The 26,798-nt window shown below is 53.9% G+C and overlaps 1 protein-coding gene across 12 annotated transcripts; it reads right to left on the bottom strand.

Moving 5' to 3' along the window:
* Positions 1-7,667: 7,667 nt before the first annotated feature.
* On the bottom strand, positions 7,668-26,472 carry CHST1 (carbohydrate sulfotransferase 1). 12 transcript variants are annotated; one of them, XM_027562570.1, is made up of 5 exons: positions 12,461-14,989; positions 12,278-12,348; positions 12,013-12,141; positions 11,262-11,356; positions 7,668-9,816 (listed from the first exon to the last, which is right to left on the bottom strand). In XM_027562570.1, exon 5 carries the CDS (start codon positions 9,772-9,774, stop codon positions 8,539-8,541), a length of 1,236 nt encoding a protein of 411 aa, XP_027418371.1. In that variant the 5' UTR covers positions 9,775-9,816; positions 11,262-11,356; positions 12,013-12,141; positions 12,278-12,348; positions 12,461-14,989; the 3' UTR covers positions 7,668-8,538. The 12 variants fall into 12 exon arrangements, with proteins under 12 accessions (XP_027418371.1, XP_027418370.1, XP_027418373.1 ...); XM_027562569.1 differs by having other exon boundaries at positions 12,013-12,135; XM_027562572.1 differs by lacking the exons at positions 12,278-12,348; positions 12,461-14,989 and adding an exon at positions 26,060-26,472.
* Between the last annotated feature and the right edge of the window lie 326 nt (positions 26,473-26,798).

Below are 26,798 nucleotides of genomic sequence, written 5' to 3'. Positions count from 1 at the left end.
GGAGATGTGTGGGATGCCTCTTCAAGTTCTTAATTCCTTCCTGGCTTACTCTCCCTCCACCCCAGAGGAGGTGGGACTTCCTGCATGTGTTATTCTCATATTCCGTAAGAGTTCTCCTTTACAACCCTTTTAGTAATTAATCATATTTTACTTGCTAATCATTAATTATATTAAATGGTCCCCATTGAAATTATAAATGTCAGTTCTGTCTTGGCCTGGCCTTTGATCAACACATTCAGCATCCAATTAAAATCACAGGGCGATGCAAAAAAAAGCAGATAAATAGGACTCATAACCAAGAGGAAAATCAATCAGTCAATAAAAACACACCCAACAGTAATAGAATTAGTCATCAAGAACTCTGAAACCCACTCAAGTATTCTTGCCTGGAGAATCCCATGGACAGAGGAGCCTGGCAGGCCATATTCCGTAGGGTCACACAAAACTGAAGCCACTTAGCACACACGCATGACTTTGAAACATAAGTCTTATAAAAATTTTCAGAGATATAAAGGAGAATGTGAATACGATGAGGGTAAAAATGGAATATATAACATAAAAGACACAAGGGCCATATAGAAAGGAAAAATACAAATATGAAATGGAAAATGTGCTGAATTGGACTATAGCAGATTAGACATTGCAAAAGAAACAATTAGACAACTTGAGAACATCAGATTAGGAATTATTCAAACTAGGCATGGAGAGGATAAAAGGCTAGGAAAAAAGTAAAGCATCAGTCATCCGTGGGATGATGTTAAGATGCCTTATATATGGGTAGTCAGAATCTCAGGAAAGTTGAGGGGGACAGAAAAAAATATTTGAAGGAAAAAAACAGTTGATGTTTCCCAGATCTGATGAAAACTATAAATCCACACATACAAGAAGCGTAATGAACCCCAAGCAGAATAATGATAAAGAAAAACCTACCAAAGCACATTATAATCAAAGTTGCTGAAAACAAGTAATAAAGAGAAAAATCTTTAAAACAGCTACAGAAAAGAGATATTATACATAAACAAAAAAATTAAGAATCACAGCAAATTCTTCATCAGAAACAATATGAGGCAGAAGACAATCAAAATCTTTACATTGCTGAAAGATAAGCCATCAAATTAGAATTCTAAAGCTAACAAAAGTATCTTTCAAAAACGAAGGCAAAAATAGACTTTTAGAGAAAATCTGAAAGAATTCATTGTCCATAGACCTGCACTCCAAAAAAATGTTATATTCGATCAAAAGTTCCTCAGGTGGAAGGAAAGGGACATCAGGCAGGAGTCTGGATCCACACAAAGGAATGAAGAGCACTCAAAAATAAGATGAAACAGACCACCAATACATTCAACATGAATGAATATCAATCGTCAACCAAGTGAAAGAATCCAGACACAAAAGGGTGCATGTTTATGACTCCATTTATACAAAATCCTGGAAAAGTTAAGACTATAGTGACAGAAAGCAGCTCAACGGTTGCCAAGTTCTGGGGGTTAGGGAAGGAGACGGACAGCAAGAGGGAGAGCACGAGGGAATCTGGGGGCTGAGCTTTCCTATATCTTGATCGTCGTGATGCATAGCTATGCACTTGTCAAAACTGATCAAACCGTATATTTAAGATGAGTGAAGCTTATTGTATATAAATGGCACCCTGATAAATTTGATCATTTAGAAAAAGTCAATGAAAGACCACACATAATGCTTTAAAAATGCATCACAACAATCACAGAGAAATTTAAAAGAAGGCACAAAGAATTAAAGTGTTTTAAGGTATGCAGACGACACCACCCTTATGGCAGAAAGTGAAGAGGAACTCAAAAGCCTCTTGATGAAAGTGAAAGTGGAAAGTGAAAAAGTTGGCTTAAAGCTCAACATTCAGAAAACGAAGATCATGGCATCTGGTCCCATCACTTTGTGGGAAATAGATGGAGAAACAGTGGAAACAGCATCAGACTTTATTTTTGGGGGCTCCAAAATCACTGCAGATGGTGACTGCAGCCATGAAATTAAAAGACGCTTACTCCTTGGAAGGAAAGTTATGACCAACCTAGATAGCATATTCAAAAGCAGAGACATTACTTTGCCAACAAAGGTCCGTCTAGTCAAGGCTATGGTTTTTCCTGTGGTCATGTATGGATGTGAGAGTTGGACTGTGAAGAAGGCTGACCGCCGAAGAATTGATGCTTTTGAACTGTGGTGTTGGAGAAGACTCTTGAGAGTCCCTTGGACTGCAAGGAGATCCAACCAGTCCATTCTGAAGGAGATCAGCCCTGGGATTTCTTTGGAAGGAATGATGCTAAAGCTGAAACTCCAGTCCTTTGGCCACCTCATGTGAAGAGTTGACTCATTGGAAAAGACTCTGATGCTGGGAGGGATTGGGGGCAGGAGGAGAAGGGGACGACAGAGGATGAGATGGCTGGATGGCATCACTGACTCGATGGATGTGAGTCTGAGTGAACTCGAGGAGTTGGTGATGGACAGGGAGGCCTGGCGTGCTGCGATTCATGGGGTCGCAAAGAGTCGGACACAACTGAGCGACTGAACTAACTAAAGTATTAAGTGTATTTTTTAAGAGACGGGTAAAGATATTGACTAATTTTAGACTTGGATAAACTGAAGAAGGAATTTGTCATTTCTAATATTACCACTAAATGAATAAAAACAGATATGTAAATCTCTAATCAGTGGAGGAAAAAAGATGTCATAGACAAAAAGATAATCAAAAGTAAGGTTAAAAATAATGGGTGAGACAAATAGGAAGTGCAAAATAAGATGGTAGCTGTAAATTCAAATAGGCTTCAAAGGTGGTGCTAGTGGTAAAAAACCCACCTGCCAATGTAGGAGACGTGCGAGACTCAGGTTCAATCCCTGGGTCAAATATATCAGTAATTACAAGGCATGGCTATGAACTAAAAGATGGAATAATAAATTACACAAATTCTACCCATAGAAGGCTAGTGTCGCTATATAGGCATTAGATAAAACGGACTTAAGGCAGAAGCATTACCATGGTAAACAGGAACACCTCACGATGAAAAAAGGTGAAAATCACCAGAAATTATGATAATTTTAGATGTGTAGCAGCTAAAAACACAATCTCAAAATCACAAAGCAAAGGAAAATGACAGAACGGCATGGGGAAATAGAGAAATCAATCTACCCACAATCCCAGTATGGAATCTTTAACTTAACTTTCTCAGTAATCATCAAAATCAACACTTTTTTTTTTAAGTCAGGAGCAGTATTTGGCCAGTAAGTTTAACTTGACTAGGTGGGCTTAGGGGGCCCACTACATCGGTTGTTGCACAAGACGCATTCTTTTCCAGTGCAGTCCCCAGGCTACAGCTGAGAACTGAGGCTCAGGGAGACTTCTGGCTTGTCCAGCAAAATGCAGTGGAGCAAGTTCTCAAGGTGAATCTCCTGTCACCTAAACTGCTAATTTTCTACTCTTCCTGGATGGTTTTACTCTTCCTGTTCCCCTCTGTGCGAAGGTTCTTGTTCCAAAGCCACTTCCAGCTTCCCAAAGCCAGCTGAAGGCCAGAGTGGCATTGCTAAAGGCTGAGGTGTTACCAAGGAAGGAAGAGCGCAGGAAGCAGCGCCGGCAGAAAGCACTGTTGCTGGAGGCTGAGGCTGGAATGTGCCGGAGGAGGAAACCGCCCGACGCTTGGGTGTGTTCAGCTGGTGTTCTCAGATCCCCTCCAGGAAGCTCTAAGATTCAGGTCTCAGAAAACTCAACATCCTTCATTGCTGGAGACAGTGGGCTTCCCTGGGGCTTCGGGAGGAAGAAGGCTAGGTCCCCACGTGAAAAATGGTCCTTTGTGAACTGAAAAGAGCACAGATGCAGGTGGCTTAAAGGGGGCAGAAAGGCCAAGTCCATCTGACCTAGACAGAGCAGCTGACTTGGCCCATCCCAGGAAGGCATTTCCCAGGAATTTAGATAATTTTGGACATGTGGCCAAAAGACAGCCGGTCATCTCAGCCAACTTCTAGTCCCGAGGGTTACTCCCCTAAGGGCCCCGGACACCTGCAGTGCCATCCTGTGGGTAGGCCCGCTTGTCTTCCTGCTTCGCAGCCGTTCGGGGGCATTTCTGTCTGTCCCCTACTTGCCTCCCCCTAGTGAGGCCTCGCCTCTAGGCCTTGGCTGAATAAGGGGACTGCACTGACTGCTGTGCCATTTTGTTCAGGAGTAACTTTGTGCATTGTTAGCATTCATGTGAGAAGAGCTCACCAAAAAAATGTACTATTCAACGAATATTCACTGAGCATGTCCCGGGCACCCTGCTAATAACCGTGGATAAAATGACATGGTGATGATGATGATAATGGCTAGCATTTAATAGGCATTCCCTATACACCAAGCAGAGTGCCCAGCATTTAAATGCATTACCTTATGCAATCTTCAGAGTAGCCCTCTGAGGCAGGTATTATAAGCATTACCTTTGTACAGATAAGAACACGGAGGCTCGGAAAAATTGTGATACACCCTAGGTCACACATTGACTAATGACAAAGATGGAACCGGAACCTAGAATCATGCATTTTACCATAATGGTTCCCAAGATGAAGAAGACATTGTAATTACAAGTCATCAGCGGATGACAACTCCCAGAAGCAAAAAGTGCAATTAGACAGAGGCAGGGTAGGGAGATGGGAGGTTTGGGTGAAGCTTTAAGGGCTCTTTGAAGCCTGGGTAATTGTCCTGTGTATGCCCTGGGCAGGCGGGCTGCAGGCCCCCAGACCAGTCAGATCCTCAGTTTGGGCACTAGTCTCCCAGCTGCGCACACACACACACGCACGCACGCACACACACACACACACACACACACGCACGCACACACACACATACACACACACACACACACACAACGCACCTGGTGACCACTCAGCCCATGGTTCAGCTATACCCCCTGGTGCATTCAAACCCTGACTACTTGCCTCTAAGGACTTGATTCCAACCTGTTTTTCAGCACTCGGGAGACAGAGCCTATGTGTTTTCTCCATGGGTCTGGGAAGGGGCTTCACATACATCTTTTCTTTCCCAGTGATGAAAGGCATTCCAGCAGAGAGAAATTCTTCCCCAGAAGGGGATGAATAGGGAATGGCAGGTTCGTTCTGGACAATACCCTGTGGAATGATGGGAAGTGGCTCTCAGTGAGCTCCCCAGAGGGAAGTGGGGCTGGGAGGCTGGAGTGTCTGCGAATACGAAGAAACAAGGGCGAGCAGGTGAGAACACACAACAGAGGAAGCCTGCGATGAAAAGAATTGGCAGGACACAGCCCTCCAAGCAGCGGCATGAGAGGGGCCCTTAGTACCAGGACAAGACCACGAAGTTACTCCTTAGGATCTAAGCCATCAAGGCACTACACACAGCCGAGGTGGGGCCGGGTCAGCCCTGCCTACGTGGCGCTCTGACCACCATTTCCTGGCTGGAAACAGGTGCCTCTGCGTCAGCAGGAAACAGCCGCTGGAGAGGTGCGACTGATGGGAGGCGGGGGGGTGCTCGGGAAACTGCAAACATTCCCTACACGTGTTTGTTCGCTGCCCTTCTCCCTACAAGCGTTAACCTTGGAAATTGTAACAAATGGCAAAGACAAAAAAATAGGAACATCAGTGTCTGTGCCTGAAGTGGGAAAAAAAAAAAGAATTGTTGACTACAGGGGGGTGATTCGGACTCTTAGAACAAAACTCAGCTGAACACCCCTCCCCCCATCCCCTGTGAGAAACAGGCTGGGAGGGCATCAGCTGCCGGGCTCGGCCTCATTCAGATTCCTAAGGGCCCACCCCCTGGTGAAGGAGCCATACAAGCAAATTCTTTTATCCAGTGGGAAGCACCTGTTTTATCCCTTCTTTTATTCATGCAACCAGTGTTTACTGGAGGTTATCGTGTGCCAAGTCCTATAATTAAAAGTATGATTACAATTGTGATGAACACTATAAAAGAGATGTACATGATGCCATAAGGTCCTATACTCAGGATATCTAATATAATCACTTATATAGGGGCCTATGATTAGAGTAACTGAACCAATCTGATAAAACCAGAGAAGTGTTGATAATGACACTGCGGTCCAGAGGATGAGCAGATATTAACTAGGTTAAGAGGGCAATAGGAGTAACCCAGCCATGAGGAAAGAGCTAAGTATATATGCTGCCGTGAGCCAGAGTGCCGTATGTATTGGTTAGCTTTGGCTGCATAACAAGTCACTCCAAAACTTAGTGGCTTAAAACAACTTTTTTAAACTCAATTTTGTGGGTCAGAAATTTGGCTGGATTCAGCAAGGCACTTCCCACAATCTACGTCAGGTTGCATCGCTGGCTTGGGCTGGGGCTCACTTGAGCACCCGTATCAGTGGCCAAGTCAGTGAGGAACTGGCTGGCCATTGGCTGGGGCTCTTTGGTTCTTCATTTCGTGGTCTGTCATTCTCTAGCAAGCTGCCCTGGGTTTCCTTCACAAGGCAGTTAAAGGCATCTAAAAAGCAGCAAAAAGGAACAAGTTCCAAAGCTCGGGTACTTCTCATGCTGCTGTAAGCCATTGACAAAGACAAGGCATGTGGCTAAGCCCAAATGGGGGGAAGGGACACTACCCAAGGGTGTGGTTACAGGGAGAGGGGAACAAATTGGGAGCAGTAACCTCAGTGTGTTCAAGGAATTGAAAGAAAGCCAAAAGACCAGAGTGAATGTGAAGGGGAACACAGCTCGGGTGAAGCTGGAGGTGGGCAGGAACCAGGGCACGCAGGTCGTCCAAGAGAGCTCTAAGATTCGGTCTTTAGACCCTAGAAACAGGCCAGCACTCTGGCTTCTGATTCTCTGTCATGCAGGCTTGTTTATCACAAATAAACCCCTTGAAGGCTGGGTGACAGCTCTTCCAAGCTTGAGAAGCCCAGGACCTCTCAGTTCAGTTCAGTTCAGTTGCTTGGTCCTGTCCGACTCTTTGCGACCCCATGAACCGCAGCACGCCAGGCCTCCCTGTTCATCACCAACTCCCGGAGTCCACCCAAACCCATGTCCATCGCGTCGGTGATGCCATCCAGCCATCTCATCCTCTGGACCTCTGGGGCTGCCTAATCCCAGGAGTTCTCTCTGTCCCAGCCCAACAAAGCTGTGAACTCCACCCCAGGGACCAGCTGTTTTCTTGGAATAAGAGCTGGGGAAGCCGCTCGGAGGCAGCTGCTAGATTGCCAAGGATCAGAAGGAAAGTAAGCAGGACTGGTATTCCGCCAGTGTAGACCACAGGCCACCTGCACTAGCTGTTAAAGTACTGAATGCATCCAGACCACTGAGAGGCCACTGCCCTGAGTCGACCCACTCTGGAATACTTTTCCCTCCCCGGCTATCCTGGCCCCAGACCCAGCAATAAAAGGAGTAACATCTAGCACAGGAAAGAGTCACCAGGACATCAGGATCTCCAGACACTGATCCAGCAAGCCACACCACTTGGTAAATATTTTGAGCATCACCCCCTGGCTATCAGGTGACTAGTCTCAACTAACCGAAGGGAAATGAAACTGAACAAACTGTTGAGGGTGTTGAGGGTGATACGAATCCTGAAAACCAGCAGCTGGTCATCGAATCCCCTCCTCCATCTCCATGTCTCTCCTCCCCAAAGCCAGAAACACCTAGACCCCACCAAGTTCTGCCTTCACCCTTTCACATGTCCCATAATCACACTCAGACATTATTGCACTCTTTTATTTACAGAAAACACAGATAAAGCATTTCAATGTTCATTTAGCAAACTGAACCACTCTTTTTTTTTTCTTTTTTGGCACAAAGAGATATCACAGATGGACCCCAAGATCAATCAGAAAACCATAATATTTATCAGCCATCACTAGTCCAGGGGCAGCCACAAAACTCAGACAGACAGACAGACAGCGTTGCCACAGACTGGAAGAAATAAACAAGGTCCACATTCACCTCACAGTAAAAACCTGCTCACCGACAGGCAAGGATGGGCAGGAAAGGGCAGTTTTCTCTGCTCCAAGGAGTGGGGGGCAGCAGGTATTGGGGAGCAGAAGCAGGATGCGGAGGGATAAACACCATTCATAAATTAGAGAGAGGTGGCCTTTTTGCTTTTAACCTCTTACCTTGTTGAAGTAAGACAGTGCAAAAACTACCATACCCTGACCACTCGTCCATTCAAAAACCTCAGAAGTTGTGTGGTTTGGGGTGTCTCTCCTCTCAGGCGCCCGTGTGTGTGTGTGTGTGCGTGTGTGCGTGCGTGCGTGCGCATGTGAATGTGTAAGTGTGGTGCTTGTAAACATTGTCACCATCCACCAGGGACACACACTCGAGTGTCTGAACGGGGTGGGGTGGGAGCTGGACCCCACTTCGCCCCCTCTGCCCCAGGGATTCCTGTCCAAGACATAGTGCAAATTTCAGAGACAAAGAGAGGCAGGTGGAAGGGGAGGGGGGCAGACAGGGGGCAGGTAGGACACCAAAGACGGGTGGAGAGGGAAGGGGGAAATAAGGCAACAGTTAAAAACGGTCCATGTTATCAAAACCGACACCCTGTGCCCCCTGCCCCCACCCGCGGAGCCCCGGTCACGAGAAAGGGCGGAAGTCCCGCTCCTCCACCAGGCTGATGGAGGGGTTCTTGAGCTCCTCCTCCGACCTGGCCATCTTGTAGCCCAGCTGCGCTAGCACCCGCTGGCAGGCGTTCTGGGCGAAGGCCACGATGTCGTAGGAGAGGCGGAAGCGCCACTTCTCGGCGGTGGCCGCCGAGTTTCGCACCGTGCCGTACTTGTGCTTCCCCAAGGTGGGGTCTCCCCGCGTGTTGTTCTGGATCCAGCGCGCCACGTGGCTGTCCAGGGGGATGCCCAGGAACCCGTAGATCTCCTCGGTCTTCTTCATGGGGTTCCTGGCCAGGTCCTCGTAGCGCACCAGCATGTACTTGCCCTTGAGCCACGGTGGCCGCATGAGGCCGGTGGACACGGAGTTGGAGAAGTCCTCGCACACCGTGGTCAGCTGCGTCACGTCCAGGTTGTAGGGCTTCCGCCCGGTGCCGTACCAGAGCCGCCAGAGGCGGTACGTGTCGCGGAAGGTCTCACTGCGGGAGGCCAGGATGCCCCGGGGGTCCCGGACCAGCTGGATGACCTTGAGGTTTAGGCGGGGGTCTTCCACCAGGGCCCGCAGGTCGTTGACCTCAGGTACGCGCACCGTCTTGATGGCCACGTGGCTGCGCTCGCGGCAGGCCTCGGCGGCCACCGTCAGGTTCAGCAGGCCGCACCTGCGCACGCAGTCCCCCTCCTCCAGCACCAGGTCCCCCGAGCCCGGGGCGTCGCACACCGGCCGCGAGCACAGCACGCGGCTAGCCCCGCGGCGGAAGATCCTGTCGGTGGTGTGGTTGACGGGCGGCGGCTTGATGTAGTTCTCCAGGAAGTAGAGATCGCAGTCGTAGAGGCTCCTCAGGAGGTCCCGGCTGGCGCCCAGCATGACCCGCCGATCGGCTGGGCTCTTGCCCTGGGTGAAGCGGGGGATGAGTGTGTTCTGCACGTGGTAGAGGGGCTCAAACAGGTAGAAGACGTCCAGGTGCTGGTTGAAGAGCTGGCCCACGAAGGAGGAGCCGCTGCGCGTGGTGGCCAGGATAAGGATGTGGGTCTTGCGCGAGAGGTTATAGGCGAACGTGGGGCCCTCCTCGCACAGCCGCTCGGCCAGCCCAGCCTCCGCCAGGCCTGGGCAGGTGTGGAAGGACTTGGCCGTGAAGGTGCGGATGGCCGTGTATTGAATGGCGATGGAGGCCAGAGCAAGGAGGAGGACGGCCTTCCAGGAACATTGCATGGCTGGGCACCTTCATGGGGCTGCTTCTCCAGCATGTGAGGTCTGGGGGCCAAGGCAGGCAGCTGTCAGGGAGCAGCCAGGCTTGGGTGCCCCTGACGGCCGGAGGGGGGCACCGGCTTGCTCCCCGAGAGGAGCTGGGTCTCCAGCCCTCAGGGGAGGGGCCCCAGTTCCATGGCTTAGTGCTCCCAAATACACCTGAGCACTGAAGGGGCTCCTACGCTAGACTTTACCATTCTCTGGGGACTCCTGGGGGTTCTTAGGGACTGAACAAACCCATTCCCATACCCCAGGGTCTAACCTACAGAATACTGTGGGGCCTCCCATCAGAACTGAGTACCTTAGTGGGGCCTGACCGGGCAAGACCCTAACTCCCTCAACTCCCATAGCTGGGGAATGACCAGCTCCCACCCACCTCAAGCCATTCCCCTGTCTCTGCCTATCCACCCCTGCTGGCATCTCCTGGGCCACCTGCATCTTCTTCCACTCCCATGAGCTGGCACCCACTTCCCCATGTGGTCCTCTTTCCTCTGTCTTCTGCCCACCCCCAGGAGGAAGAAGGGTCCGTGTCAGATGCCGCCCCCTGACCCAAGGCCCCGTGCAAAAAGAACCCCTGCACGCCTTGAGTGGGTGGGCTGCTAGCAACCTCTGGCCACCAGGCTGGGGAAGGTGGACAATGGCGTCAAGCCCTTCCTGCTCCCCCCACCCAATTTACAGATGCAGGTGACCAGCTTATTCCAGTGGAGGACTCTTGGGGCTCATGGACTCCCTCAGAGGCAGGTGGCCCAGAGCAGACAGGGTCCAGCGGCTGCTTAGAAACACCCCTTCCCAGGCCCCAGTGGCCTCTAGGATTTGCTCCTGGCCCCTAAGGAAGGGGGTGGCCCCCAGGTGGTGCTATTGGTAGAGAATCCGCCTGCCAGTGCAGGAGACTCAAGAGACACAGGTTCAGTCCTTGGGTGGGGAAGATCCCCTGGAGAAGGAAATGGCAACCCACTCCAGTATTCTTGCCTATAGAATCCCATGGACAGAGGAGCCCGGTGGGCTCCACAGTCTGTGGGGTCGCAGAGTCAGACACAACTACTGAGAAAGGGGTCCTGGTCATGGGGCACGTGAGTGAACTGGTTTAGCTGGATGAACTGGTTCCTCCAGCACCCCTCCCCCAGCCAGTCCTCAAGGGCCTCCACCCTTAGGCCCTCACCCCCTTCAGCCCACAGGGTGAGCTCGGGGACCCCACTGTGATTCCTCAGTGGCCCCAGAGAACCCAGGCCGGGCAGAGAGAAGAGAAGGGTGGAAGAGAAGGGGCATCTCAAGGAACGGAAGAAATGCGGGGAATGGGAGGGCAGGGAAAGTGGGGGTGAGCTGGGGTCCCGGGGTAGGGGCCAACCTGAGCATCTGGAAGTTGCCCCCCCGCCTCCCCCCCAGCCGAGAAAGGCCAGCTCAGTGACCCGCCCTGGGGAAGGCAAAGGCGAGGGAGGGCTCCACCAACTCACCAAAGGGGCTGTTCGGCGCTGGGCAGTCCACAGCTGCCGGGTCTCCAGGCCTCCCTGGCAGTCACAGCCCGTGCAGCAGTCCCGTGGCCAGCAGACTGCAAGGAGACAGGGAGAGGAGTGGTGCTGAAGCGGGGCTCCCAGTGCCCTCTCCCACCCCTTCTCCCCTGTGTCGCATGCCCCATGGACAGCTCCCTAGGGCTGGGCAACGCAAGCCCTGTCTGCTCTCCTAGATCTACCCACTGAGACTCAGGGCTCCAGGTAACCCAGTGCCATCTCTGAGTCCCTGGGTCCAGCCATCTGAGTCCCAGGCAGCATCCCACCCCCTTCACCCACCTCTCCCACCCACTACCCATACCCTATGAGAGAGTGATGCTCCAGTGGGCAGGGGGCTGGCAAGCCTGCATGCCCAGCTGAGAGTCAGTGCCCCATTTAGGGAACCACCCCAGAGAGGCACCCCTCCCAGCTACCACCCAAGAGAGGTGCACAGAAATCCACTGGACACAAACACCCCCAAGCTGGCCAGCTCAGTTCAGCTCTGGTGATCGGACTGACCCAACCAGACCCAAAGCCTAGTGCCCAACAACGGTACCGTAGGGGTCAAAGTTATCCCAGAAAACGGGGCCGGCTGGAGCACAGTCCAAATGGGTTCTGCATTTAAAATCCGCAGTATCCTGACCCTTTGCAATTCACCTTGTTCAGTGATTTTCCCCAATGGGGGTTAGCGGAAGTCGGGAAGAGCAAGGAGCCTCACCCCAGATCTCCAGGTGGAAACAGCAGCTCAGTGGAGGCAGCCCACCCGCTGAAGCCCGGGAGGAAGGGACAGAAAGGAAGCGAGGTTCCTCTTCCACCCACACAGAGAGAGGAGAACGACTACCTGAAACTCAAAGCAAAAGTGGACCAGGGAGTGTCCCTGACCTTCATGCTCTTTGCAAACCCTAAGTCAAAGCACCAAGGTCACAGCATCGTTTTGGTTAGTATCCAATGAGTATTTCCTAAGCACTAAGCGGTTTACCTACCTTTGCTCATCAGTGCTCCACAAGAACTTTACGTGGGAGCCAGTATCGGTTCCATTTCACAGGCAAGAAAGCTGAGGCACAGAGACGTGGAGAAAACTGCCTGAACCCACATGCCTGGCTTAACCCCCATCCAGCAGGTTCCCCAGAGCCCACGCTCCTTCCCTCCAAGGAGACCTGACTTACTGTTCCTCCAGGCTACCCATATTGGGTCTTCAGACATGCACGTAATTAATGTCCCCTGCTCATTTGTGAATCAGCGCGAGAGGCACCAGATGTTAGAAGGCGACGTTCAGATGACTTCTGAGACTTAGAGCACGCTCTTCCCTTTGCTGTCTGGTCTGGTTGAACTACTGGCTCGTGGAGGTTGGGTGAACGCCTGTGCCTTCTGAGTACTCTTCCCACGTTCACTGTTGGGCACAATTCCCCTTGGGGGCGGGACGAGTGGGTCCTCATTTCCCAAATGAGTGCTGTTGGGTTCAGCTCACTCACCCAGCTCTCCACACCAGGGAGAGAGTCTGTTTTCCTGAGAGCCCCTGCTGGAAGGTCAGGGTCCTCACTCCCATTGTTCAGATGATGAAACTAAGGCTCAGAGACTACGTTAATGGGCGTGGTAAGCAAGTAAGAAGTAGGAGACTCAAGTCCCTCTGGATCAGACTCTTGGGCCTGGCACTGTGGCTCTTCTACCATCAGTTTGGTGGAGAAGAAACATGCTGAAGCTTAGGGATGGGCACAGAGGCTGGGGTGAGACAGCAATGGGCTGGCGGTGGCTTGGGGAGGCCTGTTTTAGGTGTGAAACCCTACTTGGTGCTTAGAGGAAGCAGTACCATGTCACCAGGTGGCAGTAAACAGGGGAAAGGCGCAGTCAGAGGTTCTGGGGAACCTCCGGTGTAAGCCGAGAAACGCACCCCCATCCCACACTGCCTCACCCCACTAGAGCAGAAGACGCTGTCTCCATCAGCACGGTTGCTCGGAGGACCCACAGAGAACAGCGTCTCAGCTTTATATGTGCCCCATGCAGAGTGCAGGCCAGCCCTGCCCAAGTGCCCCAAGACCAACGTGAACGTCTTTAGAGGACAGGTAGGGAAAGTCACCGATATTCGTGCAGAGTAATATTTTTAAATTATTCAGGAGTCCATTCTTCAGTGCCAGTGCTATTTCATTCGGCCATATTTCCTTTGTATTTATTCACAAGCATGTTATTATCTAGCATGAGCCAGGTGCTATTCTGAGCACTATGGGTAAAATAACATGAAGGAAAGCAAGTACTTCTGGCCACTCGTGATGTTTCTCCCAGTCATATGCTCCCTTTCCAGGCATCAGCTCATCTAGTGCTCACAGTAACCCTGTGGGGTCATAGTTCCATTTTACAGATAAGAAAACTGAGGTTCTACACGGTTAGGTAACTTCTCCAAGCTTAGAGCCAAGATTCCAGCCAGGCGGCATGCTCAAAATCCCCCTCCCTGACCTACCCCCTCTTCAACTACTTTCAGCACCCTTTGGTCCTCACCAAGACAGGAAATGGAAGCTTTACAGAGACTTCCCTTAACTCTTAAGATTCCCGTTCCAAAAACAATTCACCCAAGGTTTTCTTTAGAGATGAGCATCTTTCAAGGAGGAAACCATTTTAAGTTTCTTCCGCTCACTTCCCTGAACCACCTCCACCCCCAAAAACTGTAAGGCCAGGATTGGAAGCTGCAGTCTTTGCCAATAAATCAGAAGGAATTAAAGCATCATTGCGATGCTATACATCCCTTAAAAAGCAGGACTCAGATTTACAAGGTGCAATCTGGACACCCGGGAGGGGAAGATGTTGAAGGCAGGCCACCCCGTTGTCACCCCTCCCACCCCCCACCCCCAAGGAGGGCAAAGCCAGGGCATGGGAACGGGAAGATGGAGGAAGTCAGGCCCTCCTAGAAATGCCCCTGCTCTCCTGCCAGCCTGGCAGAACCAGGCCCAGGGTCCGCCAAGCGTCCTTGGTATGCTGGAAGCAACTGCCCTGGAAACCAGAGGCCCTGAGGCCCGGCCCCATTGTTCCCAGGGGAGCTCTGGCCACTGCAAGGGATATCAATACCCCCATCCTCTAAGCCGGACTGTGGGCCCCAGAGCCCCTCGCTGGGGCTTCTTGAAGCCTCTGGCCTGGCCTCCCTCCACCTCTGGTGAGTCAAAATCCAGGCAAGCCTTAGACGTGGGCATCCAGAATCTAACTTCTCTTGGGAGTCACCCACTCTCAAAGGAAAGTTCAGACTTCAGAACCAGCCACCTTCAAATTAGGGTACAGGATGGGAGTGGGAATACCTCCACCTGGGAGAACGAGAATTCAGAGCCAAGAGCTCAAGCCATGAAACCACACCTACCTGGACCTGTCACTCTGCAGGACGCGGGCCTGGGTGACTCACTCATTTTCTCTGAGCCTCAGTTTCCCCACCCGTAAAGTAAGTATAACCGTAGCAGTGGTCATCTGAACAGGCGTATAATATGGTACAGCCTTGCGCTTGGGACGTTGGCTCTGGCACCAGCCCTGTGGATGACCAGATTCCCCTAGTCTCCCCGGACCTCTGGTTTTCTCACCTAAGAAATGGGGATAATTTTAACAAGGCTGTTTTTTTAGGACGGATTACTTCGTACAGTGTCTAGCGGGGATTGGAGAAGGAAACGGCAACCCACTCCAGTGTTCTTGCCTGGAGAATCCCAGGGACGGGGGAGCCTGGTGGGCTGCCGTCTATGGGGTCGCACAGAGTCGGACACGACTGAAGCGACTTAGCAGCAGCAGCAGCAGCGAGGAGGAAGTGCTCAATAAATGTTAAGTTATTTTTATTGTCATTGATGCCTCGCGTGCTTTCTATGTCAAGGAGGTCCCTCAGAACCCCTCAGCACTGACTGTGACGGTGAGGCAGACATGCTCCCTGACCGCTGTGCCCAGACCTCTGCCAGGCAAGCCTCTGCCCGGAGCCCCTGCCTTTCTGCACACTCTTCCCAGTCGGCGAGCTCTCTCCTGCGGAACCGCCGCAGTGGCTTCCCTGCTGCTCTCTAGTGGCCACATCCTGCAGTGCCGCCCCTTAGCGCGGCGTCTCGGCTGGGTTCAGAATTCCTGGCTGGCTGGCTGCAGTCTAATGTGAGGACGCAGGCAGGCAGGCGGCGGGGAGACGATGTTGCAGGAGCAGCGAGGTGGGGGGATGACACGCCCACCCGGGCTGCGGGCTCTGCTCTGTGCTCCCCTCTTCCCTCACCCGCACACCATGAGGCAGGCGGCAACAGGCAGCCTCATAGCATCCGGAGGGCCTCAGCTCCCTGGTCTCCTTCCGCTCCGGCCGGGAAGGAACACCGAATGTCATAGGCTGGAGCAACCCACAGGCTCTGCATTTGCCTGGCTAGTGACCTTAGACTCATCGCCTGGCCTCTTTGTGCGTCGGTTTTTTCCTAAACCCAGTGACCCTTAAGGGCTTCCCAGGTCTGGCCATCGGAATTGTCCGATCCCGGGAAGCCCTTGTACTTCACCCTCAGGGTTAGGACCACCCTCCCTGAACGATGCAGGAACCCTCCTTCGGAAGTGGGAAGGCTCCAGTCACCTTCCAAGAGGCTACCAGGGCTGACAGCTCTGCCCCTGTCTCAGCCCGCTCCGTGGCTGCCCCGGTGAGGCCCAAGAACCAAGGGACGCTGCCCTTTGACGAGTTAACCTCTGCCTCCTGCTCTGTTTAATCCACACAACCCAGTGCTGTGGTTCTTTGTCTTTTCTGGGTCACAGACCCCCTTGGAGAGACACAATCCTTCATCCCTGAAGATCCATTTGTGCCCACAGTTTTACACACACAATTAGAAGGCTCTTAAACCTCCTAACACCTACCCATGAGCATCCCTTCTCTTCCCTAGAGACTTAACCCTTTCTTTATTAACATTCTCCCCCACCCTAGCATTTTCTTTTTAACCGATTCTGTCAGAGAAGGCTCCAGAAATGTTTAAGTACCAAGGTAGAACAATCACCCAAGATTATTAAGTAAAAAAAAAAAAAAAATTTAAAGTCTAGGGACAGAAAAGACATGGGCAATAGCGTGCCACCATTTCTCATTTTTTTAAAAGGGAATGTATGTGAGTGTATCTATACACACACACACATTTATTTGAATCTATGCATAAACAACCACAAGAACTTGCACTGAACCAGTTAACTGTAGCTGCCAGGTGGGAGGAGCTAGGAGACGGGTGGGAGGAAGGCACAGTTTATACTGAGCATGTTGATCCAGTTTGAGTTTATTAACTTTGGGAAACAGAGAGAAGCCACCTCATGCAAGAACTGGAGGGACAACTGATGACAGGGTGTGGCACTTAAACCCAGCACTGGCATCTCACTGTGCCCCCAGGGCACTGCTCTCCCCAGGGCACTGCTGGCTGGCTCTCTCCACCGGCAATTCCAAGGCACCAGGGTTGCATTCGCCATCTTTCAGCCAGAAAAACGGCTCAGTCTGCTCAGGCGGGGGACAGAAGTCACCTGGGGCTGCTGAGACAAGACAGGAGCTGAAAAAGGGGGAGACCTCCAAAAGGGGACCTGAGGCTTTGGGAAGAGCAGCTAAGGCCCAGTTGGGGAAATGACTCCCCTCCTGGTTTTTCTCCTTGTTCCCCTTTCCCCTGCTTTTGTGAAGTCCGGGAAGACAGGAGAAGGAGAGGGAAAAACCTGATCACTGTATCAGATGACACAGCTCATCAGAGTCTGGAGTCAGTATGGAGGAGCCCCGAGGCTCTGGGGTCCCCGAAACTAGAGCAAGAAGCAGAGGGAACTGGATGGGGGAAGAGATGGACGGGGGCACAGAGTTGGCAAACAGGCCTCTGGGATGGAGCCTGCAGAAAGGAAATGCTTAATCCCTGTGTCTGCAGTAGCCAGTGATGATCCACCGTACATGTTTGTTTAGTTAAGTCTAGAACACATAAAACAGCAAAGTTTTTTCTTCCTAAGGAAAATAATGTGATGAAAATGAGGCAAGGGGAAAACAGGGGTATGAAAGTCCGAAAGAACGAGGAGCCAGGTCAGTGCACAACAGCCCATGAGGTTACACAGACAGGTCGGAGTTACCTGGCAGCCGATGAGAAAAGGGAAATACTTCATTTACGTGTTGCATAGGATCCATGAAGTGAAGATTAAAGCACCTGCTCAAGAGATACCCAACTATTCCTGTTACTGAATCCAACACAAGATTTATCCAGAAGGCTCTCCTCGAGAGCCCTGAGCAGGTATCACTGTCCTTAAGACCTCATACCTAGTAAGTCCAAAGACAAGTTTAGCAGTGCTGTGTCCTGAAACAACCTTCAAGGTAAGCAGGATGCCCATATGTAGCTCAGCCAGTGCAGCCTTGGGAGGATGTGATCTGATGGTGTCCAGACTGAGCCTCTGAGGTCTGGGTCAGCCCAGGGGTGACTGGAAGCCCCAGGGCTTCTTTCTCTTTGGGGTCATGCCCCCTCAATCTGAAACCCTGTGAGGTCTATGGGCCTTCTCTCCAGATCCACACCAATCCAAACGTGTGGTTTGCACACAATCTCTGGAGTCCCTGGGCCTCATGGCTTATCCACAGACCCCACGAAACCAGTACACACATCCTTCAGGCACCTCCGATGGGGGCAAGTTCTCACAATCATGGTTCCGAAGACAAGCATCCAGAGTTGACCATCCACCAACTTTTCACCATCAGCAGAGAGGCTTGGCTATTTCTCATGAGCCTCGATGTCTCCAGAGCAGGTCACTCCAATGTCCACATGTTTTGACCCTGGGACATGCATGGTGTCGCAAACGTCCTTGAGAAGTTTACCCAAAGGCGTGCGAGGAGGCAGGGTGAATGCAGGTTGGACATCCTGGCTGTGGGACCAGCCAGGGCTGGGCTGACTCCTACTGCTGATGCTTTACCCTGAGCAGAGCACTTAACCTCCATAGGCCTCAGCTGTCCTTATCCATGAAATGGGAAAGATGATCACAGAATCTTTCAAATATTTGGATTGTGAGAAAGAAAGCTGATGAAGCTTAGCACAGGGCTGGGCACAGAGCAGGATTCACTAACAACCCTGGGCATGATTTTGAGGGACTACTCTGCTTTCGAACTGTGGTGTTGGAGAAGACTCTCGAGAGTCCCTTAACTGCACGGAGATCCAACCAGTCCGTTCTAAAGGAAATCAGCCCTGAATATTCATTGGAAGCACTGATGCTGACTGCTGCAAAGAGCCGACTCATTGGAAAAGACCCTGATGCTGGGAAAGATTGGAGGCAGGAGGAGAAGGGGATGGCAGAGGATGAGATGGTTGGATGGCATCGTCGACTCAATGGACATGAGTTTAATCAAGCTCTGGGAGACAGTGAAGGACAGGGAAGCGTGGCACGCTGCAGGCCGTGGGGTCGCAAAGAGTCAGACACTACTGAGCGACTGAATAACAACTCAAACCTACAAACAGGCCAATAGTGGCCTGGAAATGTTCAAAGAAATTACACCAGCGCCACGGCCTCCTCCGTGAAGCTCTCACCACCTGTGTAGGCTGGAGACCCCGTTGTTCAGATTGCAGGGACTACCTACAGTCCTGCCGGTCAGGGGGTCCCGACCGACCTGAGGAAAGTTTTCCCCAGCAGCTCCTGCTGCATGGCCCCAGTGTGCCTGACTCCTCGCGGGGGAGGGATGAGTCAGAAGGGCCCAGTTCTCTGTCTCGGGCTGATCCTACCACAGCCCGGCCTGTGGTAGGCGGGCCACTGCACCCACATCAGGCGGAAAGGCCCCGGTTTCCTGTCCCCCCACCGCCCCTCCCCAGCAGCCAGGCGTCATCGGAATAGTACCCAGGCCCCGCCCCCTGGATACCGGGGGCTTTGGCCCCTCCTCCCTGCTTCAAGGATGAGAAACAGCCAACAGGAGCTAAAGCGAAGGCCGCTGCTGCCCGAGGGGCTGGGAAGAGGGGACATCTGTCCCTGGATCCCGGAGTCTCCAGTCTCGGGCCACCTGCGTAAGGCCCAGCTGGGCCCTGGGGATACGGGATGGAGGGCTGGGCGCCGGGGAAGCTCACCTGAGCTTTGGGGCTATTACATGGGATGGAGGGGATGCTGAAAGGTTGTTGCTGAGCCGTGAAAGGCACTGGGATTTTTGGCCTCTGGAGGAGAGGAATTCAATCCGGGGCCAGTGACGAGGCTGGATCACTCAGAGCTTTTGTGTAATAAAGTTTTATTAAAGTATATTCTGACACAGACATCAGAAGGGGGCAGAAAGAGTGCCCCCCACCCCGCTAGTCTTTAGCCGGATGTTATATAGCTACTAGCAGGCTGCTAATTAGAGACAGGAAATGTCTCAGAACTCAGAGACTGGCACCAGGCCCCTCACCCACGACATGCATTTTGAGATAATGTTGGCACAAGGTGAGTTGTCCCGGGCCATAAAATGATTGACATGAATCTTGAAGAAAGGCAGGTTTCCAAGCAAAGGCGTAGTCTCATTAACACAGCTTAAGAGAACATTTGCATGAGTAAAACATACTGGTTTGTCAAGTAAAAATGGACACCAAAAAATGTCTTGATTACCACCTGGCCTGGAACGGTCTGGAATGGGGCAGAAGGTTTGGGTTCAAGATCCAGAAGGTCCCCCTGGCTCCTAAGCCCAGAACTTACCACCAGCCCCCAGCTGGCCCCAAGGATGCCAGACAGTTCAGTCTGCCAGTTGTATGTCTCCTGGATGAGAAGTGTTGGGGAGAGCCGCTCACGGAGACCCTGACAACCAGTCTGTTTTACTTGACAAACCAGTATGTCAGGCTGGTTCTGAGTCTTAGGCGGAACCAAGTTGAAAACAGAGTCCAGGGTAAATACATAGCTCATTAATATAGCTTAAGAAAAACATTTCCATAAGAAAAATGCATTGGTTAGCTCAAGGTTTGAGAAAAGTTAAGTTCAGGTGGAACCAGGTGTCGTCATGGCAACACAGAATTTTGAAAGAAACCTCCTTTTAAATTTGTATAGAGAAGGGAAAAAAGTCTGACATTTGTAGTTTGCTTCTTCCTGCTACTCAAGAGAGGGATTAAAAACTGTCTGACACTTGCAGCCTATTTCCTCCATTTGGAGACCCTGGCCTTCCTGCCTGTCACCCTCTCAATACGGGCCTTGCTCCCTTCAAGCGGGGGCTTTCCACAGGTACTGCTGCCATCTCCCACAAGTGAGGGAGCTTGTCCAAGTGTGTGCGGCTTGTCCTTGGTGGGGGCCAGGATTCAAGCTCAGCTCCGAGGACCCCTAAGCGCTGGCCCTAACCACAAAGCTGAAATTCCCCAGACCACACCCAAGAGCATGGAATGGCACCAGCCCATGCGCTGACTAGAGGGGACTAGAGGGGACAGGCAGGGCCAAGGTGGCACACACACCAGTGCCAACCTTGACCTCAGCGTTCACGCAGACCCAGAAGCAGGTTCGCCCAGCAAACACCCAGTGACCATCTCCAAGGATCAGACCCCTGCTGTGTCGGTTGGAGGGGTGCAGGTCCAGCTGCGTCAGCTGCCTGCAGCCCTTCCTGCCTGGCTCCTGGCACACCACAGGTGGGTGGGTACCATCTCACCGCTTCCCAAGGGGTTCTCCCCTCCCCAGCTGAATGACAAAGAGAAGCCCATCACAAAGATTAGAAAAAATACTGGTGCGAGCATGCAGAGGGCGCAGGGCAATGTCCCACCGGATAGGCACTAACCAAAACAGACTCTGCCCCCCACTCTGGGGCCCTGGCTCTGGTTGGACGAGTAGAGGTAGGGGAGTGGGTGGTTTCATGGCCAGCAAGGCCAGAAATGCCCAAATGCCATGCAGCTAAGAGGACACCAAAAACTGTCTTAATTACCACCTGGCCTGGAACGGTCTGGAATGGGGCAGAGGGTTTGGGTTCAAGGTCCAGAAGGTCCCCCTGGCCCCTAAGCCCAGAACGTACCACCAGCCCCCAGCTGGCCCCAAGGATACCAGACAGTTCAGTCTGCCAGTTGTCTGTCTCCTGGATGAGAAGTGTTGGGGAGAGCTGCTTACGGGTACCCTGACAATCAGATGAGCACCTCTGCCCCTACATCAACAGGGACCTCCCGAAAAAGACACGATAGCAACTGCTCACGGAGGATCCATCTCACAGGGGAGGGGCCGAGGCTCACTGAGGCTGAGCGGCCTGCTGAGAAGTGGCAGAGGAGGGGCCAGATGCAGTTTATATGTGTGAGGTGCATACGCAGCGAAGTCCTCACCTGTCTTGAGTTTCTCCCTAAAGACGCAGCTTCCTTCCCTGACCCCCTAAACCCCGTGGTCTGAACCGCCCCAGCTATTGCGCTGACCCTGTTAAGGCAAACTTAAGACGTCAGGAGCAAGACGGCAGAGGCTGAGACCCAGACCTCGGATCCAGGGCAGGCTTACCCTCATTGCACTTTCCCAGGCACCCAGGGAGAGGAGAGATCACCCACCTCCCTTAAACAAGATCACGAACGTAACACTCAACGTCATGGTAATGCTCTGAGTGCGCTGTGCAAGGTACTCACTCCACAGCACCTTTGAAATGTCAGCACCAGACTGGTCTGTCATCTTCACCTGCCTACAGAATCCCTGAGGGAGGGCGCCAGGCCCTCTGCCCACCCACCCATCTTGGGGTCGGGGGTGCCCAACTTGGGGCCCTCAGCACCCTTCAAGGACGCAGTGGGTGCTAAGTGACTTGTTTTCCCCAGCAGAGACCCAGAGAAGGGGAGGACTGTGCTCTGTTCTCTGTCCCAGAGGAAGAGATGAGCGTTTGCGACAATTCCCAGCCCATGGCCTTCCAGCTCTAATCAAGGAGCAAACACAAAGAGAGAATCACTAAACATTTAGAAAACGCGGGAACTCTGTGCCCCATGCGGTACCGTGGGGATTTATAAAGAACAAATCATGCCTGACAAAGTTGATAGCTTTCTTGATAGAATTACAAGACTGGTAGATGAAGGGAATGCAGGCAGGGTAATATATCTTGATTTTTAGCAAAGCATTTGATACAGCGCCTCGAGTAATCTTACAAAATTAATTCAAACAGACTTGGCCCTAAGCACTTGTCATGGGGCTGAAAGCAAGAAGGGGCAGGTCCCAAGGCTCCCAGGTGGAGGAGGCAAGCCCAGGGGGAAGGAGCTGAGGGACAGAGTCCGAGAGAGAAGGCAGGGCTGCCAAGACCCAGCTTTGTTGGGTCAGATCTTACTAACATCTTCATTAACGATCCTGAGAGAGGGAGTAAACAGTCTGTTAACGAAATTTGCAGAGGGTATTAAATTGGAAGGTGTTGTGAACACCAATGAGGATGGCAAAGCTGCCCAGAGAGACCTGCGGGGGAAAAACCTAGGCGGGAAACTGTCAGCATGGAGGGGGCTGGGGGCCAGGGGATTCTGGGGCCACCTGGGGCTGCCAGGGAAGAGGGAAGGACAGCCCCAGGGCGGGGGTGGGGCTGGGGGCAGCCAAGGCCAGTTCGAGTGATGGCTTTGACTGGCAAAGCCCAAGGATCTGTTTTCCCATCTGTAAAACAGAAGGAAGAGCAAGCAGGTGTGGAGAATGAGCCGTAGCTCTGAGAGCTGGTACTGATGCAGGGACTGCCTTTTAGGGAGGTCGGAGTGGACACCCTCCCTATGGGAGGGAAGGAGGGGGACAGTGACCAGTGACGTGGAGAGGAGGAGGGGTTGTCTACAGGCCAGTGAGGGGAGAGCAGCAACTGAAAAACGGACCGGTGAGGGAGACTGGCTGGGCCATCACTGGAGCCCAGAGTGGCCTCGAGCCACTGCCCAGACACTGCTGAGGCACGGGTTGCTGGGGTAAGCAGATGTGGGCAGGCGCCCGTCTCCCAGCCTGCTGGGCTGGAGCCCAGAGCCAATCCAGACTTGTAGGATGCGCTGGGCACACTTCAGCTGCAGAGGTTCTAACCTGCGGGGATGAGGAGGCCAGCATCTGTTATCTTTCTGGAGAATTCCTGATTCCTCTTCAGTGGGTTACCAGGAGATGCTTCTCCAGCCAGGTGAACCCGCCTCTCCGGGATCCAGGAAGGTCGCCCCGGCTCCAGTCCCCTCTCTCAGTCTTCAGAGCTCCAAGGGGCCGAAACAGGACGCTGCCCGGCCATCTGGACTTGGGAGGATGTGTTCCCACAAGCCTCCAGGCAGGTGGGGTCTGAATGGGAGCCAGGACTCCTGAGCACGGTGCTCAGGCCCTCAGCCACCTAAACATGTGCTCCGTGGGAGGAAGAAAGGGATGGCTGGTTCCCAGCTGGGGGTGTACTGGCGGTTCCTGGGGAGGCTCTTACAGGAAGCAGGAGGCCAGCCCCGCCAGATGTCAAGACCACCTTGCCGGACGCAGAGGGGTAGATCCAGGTGAATGCACCGCCAGGGGGAGTGCCCTTCCAACACCTTGAATTAATGGCGCTCACTGAACACTCACTATGGCCGTGTTCTTGGTGTGTTCCTCAGGTTAACACATTTGACCTTCACAACAGCCCTATGAGGTGGGTGAAGAGCTCTTACTTTCCCATTTCACAGAGGAGGAGACTGAGGCATACACTGGTGGCCATGAGCCCTAGCACCTAGTCAGAAAGCCCGTGGGAGAAGCAGAACCTGCCAGGAGCCACAGAAGGAGCTGAGCAGCTCCCAGGTGGGAGGGCTAACCCCAGTGGGTGGGGAGAGGCAGCCCCTCCCACAAGGACCCCAGAGCCTTGCCCTGCCGCTCCCTGTTCCCCATGAAGGGAGCTGGTCCAACTCCAACCACACTTGTGGAGCCTGGATTTTTACTATATGTTTCCCTTCTCCCCCACCACTGCCACGATGAACAAGTCTGTTTCCATGGAAACCATACCGTGACTCAGGGCTTCGGGACCTTCTCTGAACCAGATTATGAATATCAAATGCTCTCTCCCCGCACCAATGCAGAATGAGTTGGAAAAGTAAAGAGAGACCCACAGTGGGCAAGGGAGGGAGACAGGGATGTGGGGAAGGGGAACTGCAGCGGAGTTGGGGGGTGGGCGGAAGGAGGTTCAAGCCTCTCCCCGCCCAGTGAGAGCATGGCATCTGGGCCCTCTGCAGACTCAGCGGAGCACAGATGCACACCTCCTGCGTGGAGATGTGGCCGGGATACTCATGCCCCTGTATCAGCCCCTCAGCAACCCTCCTCGGGAACTAGGGCCCTAGAAGAGCACATCCCTTCGAATGGGGACCTGCCCACGGCAAAGCTGGCCACACAGGAGGGAAGCTTGTCGGCAAGAGGAGCTTGACTTCAGACACTGAAGAGGAACCCTCCAAGCAAAAACATGGCAATACTCAGCGAAGAGGGAAATTTGGAATTTTAAGGGGACAATGTGCTTCCACTTTGCGATGAGGTGTGTGTTAACGGTGTGTGCCAGGAAGGAGGTGGGGCTAGGATTTCAAAGCCTCAGCAGGGCTGGGGGCAACATTAGCAGAGGCAGCCTCTCACCTCCCCAGTCCCCCGCCGCCCTGGCCTAGCCCCTCACCTGCCAACATCAGGACAGCAGCAGGGAAATGAAGGTTTGCAGTGCCAGGCTTCGGGGCCTCCCTCAGGGGGCCAACGGCCCAGGGCAAATCCACCCCTCCAAGCCCCAGTAGCTCCCGGAAGATCCAGGAGGGAGAGGAGAATAGATCGGAAGCTTGATACCTCCTTGGTGAATCCAATGCGTGAGTCATGACGGTGAGAGCACTTGGAGAAAGAAACAGGGCCATGGTGCTGCCCCTAAGTGTCCCCAGCTGCTGAGAGCCGGAGCCTGGGGACTGCCCATCTAAGTAAGGTCTCCAGCCCCACCTCAAGGAGTAGAGGAACCCTTGAAGCAGGTACCTGGTACCTCGGGCCCCCTCCTGCTTGCCTCCTACACCGGTCCCACCTCCGGCCCCCAACCCCCGGTCCCCTCTGCCTCCAGTCCTTATCTACCCTCTGGACATCCACCTCCCTACCCGCTGCCTTCACCTCTCTGTCAAAAGTCTAAGCCCATTCTCTGGCGCCTGGACTCCCTAGACGCCACCAGCTTCGGAACAGTGTTTAAGTCCATCAGGAGAAAAGCCGCACCAGAGGTGAGGAGCGGTAACCCTGGGAGGGGGCGGGCGCAGGAAGGAGGGCCGGGGAGGGTACCCTGTGGCATCGCAAATCAGGCCAAGGTGCCACCTGAGGGCTACCATTAGATCTTACCTTTTAACCCCTAGCTTCCCGGCTAGGGCCACTCTGGGTTCCCAGAGCCTGGGAGGGGCTGCTCTCTAGGAGGGGAAGAGCAGGCGGGTGGTTCTGGCTTCCGTGGGGGGGCTGCACCTTCCAGCAGCCCCTGTTCCCCGCTCCCCCTCCAAGACCAGTTCATCGCAGAGTGGTGGGTGCGGGTGCGGGGCAGTGGCTGGGGGCAGGAAGCAGACGACAGCCCCCGTCTCCGCGTGCAGCGTGGTTTTGGAAAGTTGGTGCAGACGTAGGGACCCCAGGGTCTGCAGGGGTCTCAGCAGCCCCGAGCCCGGCAGGCTATGGGACGCCAAGCCTCAGGCAGCCCCCGAGTGCGCTCCGCCGAGGAGGGGAGCGGGTGCCTCGCGGCCGCCGCGCGACTCAAGTTTGCTGCCTTCCCCGAATGGGGGCGGGGAGGGCCAGGGCGATCGCTGCGCTCACCCGCCGCCGGCCCCGGAAAGCCCCTTCCTGCGCCCGACAAGCTGCGGTCCTCCCCCCGCCCCGCACCGCCCGTAGCGACTGTCCCCAAGCGGAGGGGCGTCTCCCACCGCGCCCGCGCCCCTCCCGGCTGCTGCGGCGAGTGTCCGCTCCCTCCCGCCCCGGGGCCCGCCGGGCCCGGCCGGTACCTGGTCGGGGGCGCGCCGGGAGCCGCTGCAGCGCCCAGCGCCGGCTCCATCCTCGGGTCTGGAGTCAGGCTCGCCGGAGGCCGGCAGGCGGCGGCGGCGGCGGCGGCGGCATCCTCTGCCTCCCGCGCCCTCCTCCTCGGCCTCCCTCCTCCTGCCTCTTCCACCGCCTCCGCGCGCCCCTCACGGGCCCCTCTTCATGGCCCGGGGGCGCGAGCCCAGGACCGCTCGGCCAGCTGAGAGCGTTCTCCGGGTCCGTGTACGGGATCGGAGACCGGAGCGCGAGAGCCCCGGGGGCGCCGGGCCGGGGGCCGGGGGCTGGGACCGAGAGCGCGGCAGCCTGGGGCGCCGGAGCCTCGCCGAGCGCCAGCCGCCCTGCGTCCCGAGCCCTGGGCAGCAGCGGCGGCGGCTACGGCGCTGAGCGAGCGGCGGGCGCTGCGGTCCGGGCTCCACCCCCCCAAAGCCGCCCGCCCCTCAGCTGCCGCCCGCCCCCTGCTCTTCCCCACCCCGCCAGCGCGCGCCCTCCCGCTCCCCGCGCCGCCCTGCCGGCTCAGGCTCCCCGCGCTGCTCCAGCCACCAGCCCTCGGGACACCCCCGTTCGCAGGCCGGTTCCTGTGCCAACCCATCCAAACCCGGGGGGAGCCACACCCACAACCCGGGTTTTGGAAGCCCAGCGAGCGAAGGCGCAGGCTACCCATTGGCACCACTTTCTGTACACACCCCTACCCCGCCCCCGGTGTGT

This window comes from Bos indicus x Bos taurus, chromosome 15 (genome assembly GCF_003369695.1).
Source record: "Bos indicus x Bos taurus breed Angus x Brahman F1 hybrid chromosome 15, Bos_hybrid_MaternalHap_v2.0, whole genome shotgun sequence".
Taxonomy (NCBI): Eukaryota; Metazoa; Chordata; class Mammalia; order Artiodactyla; family Bovidae; genus Bos; species Bos indicus x Bos taurus.
The sequence above is the reverse complement of the archived record's forward strand: the minus strand, read 5'-3'. Positions and strand labels throughout refer to the sequence as shown.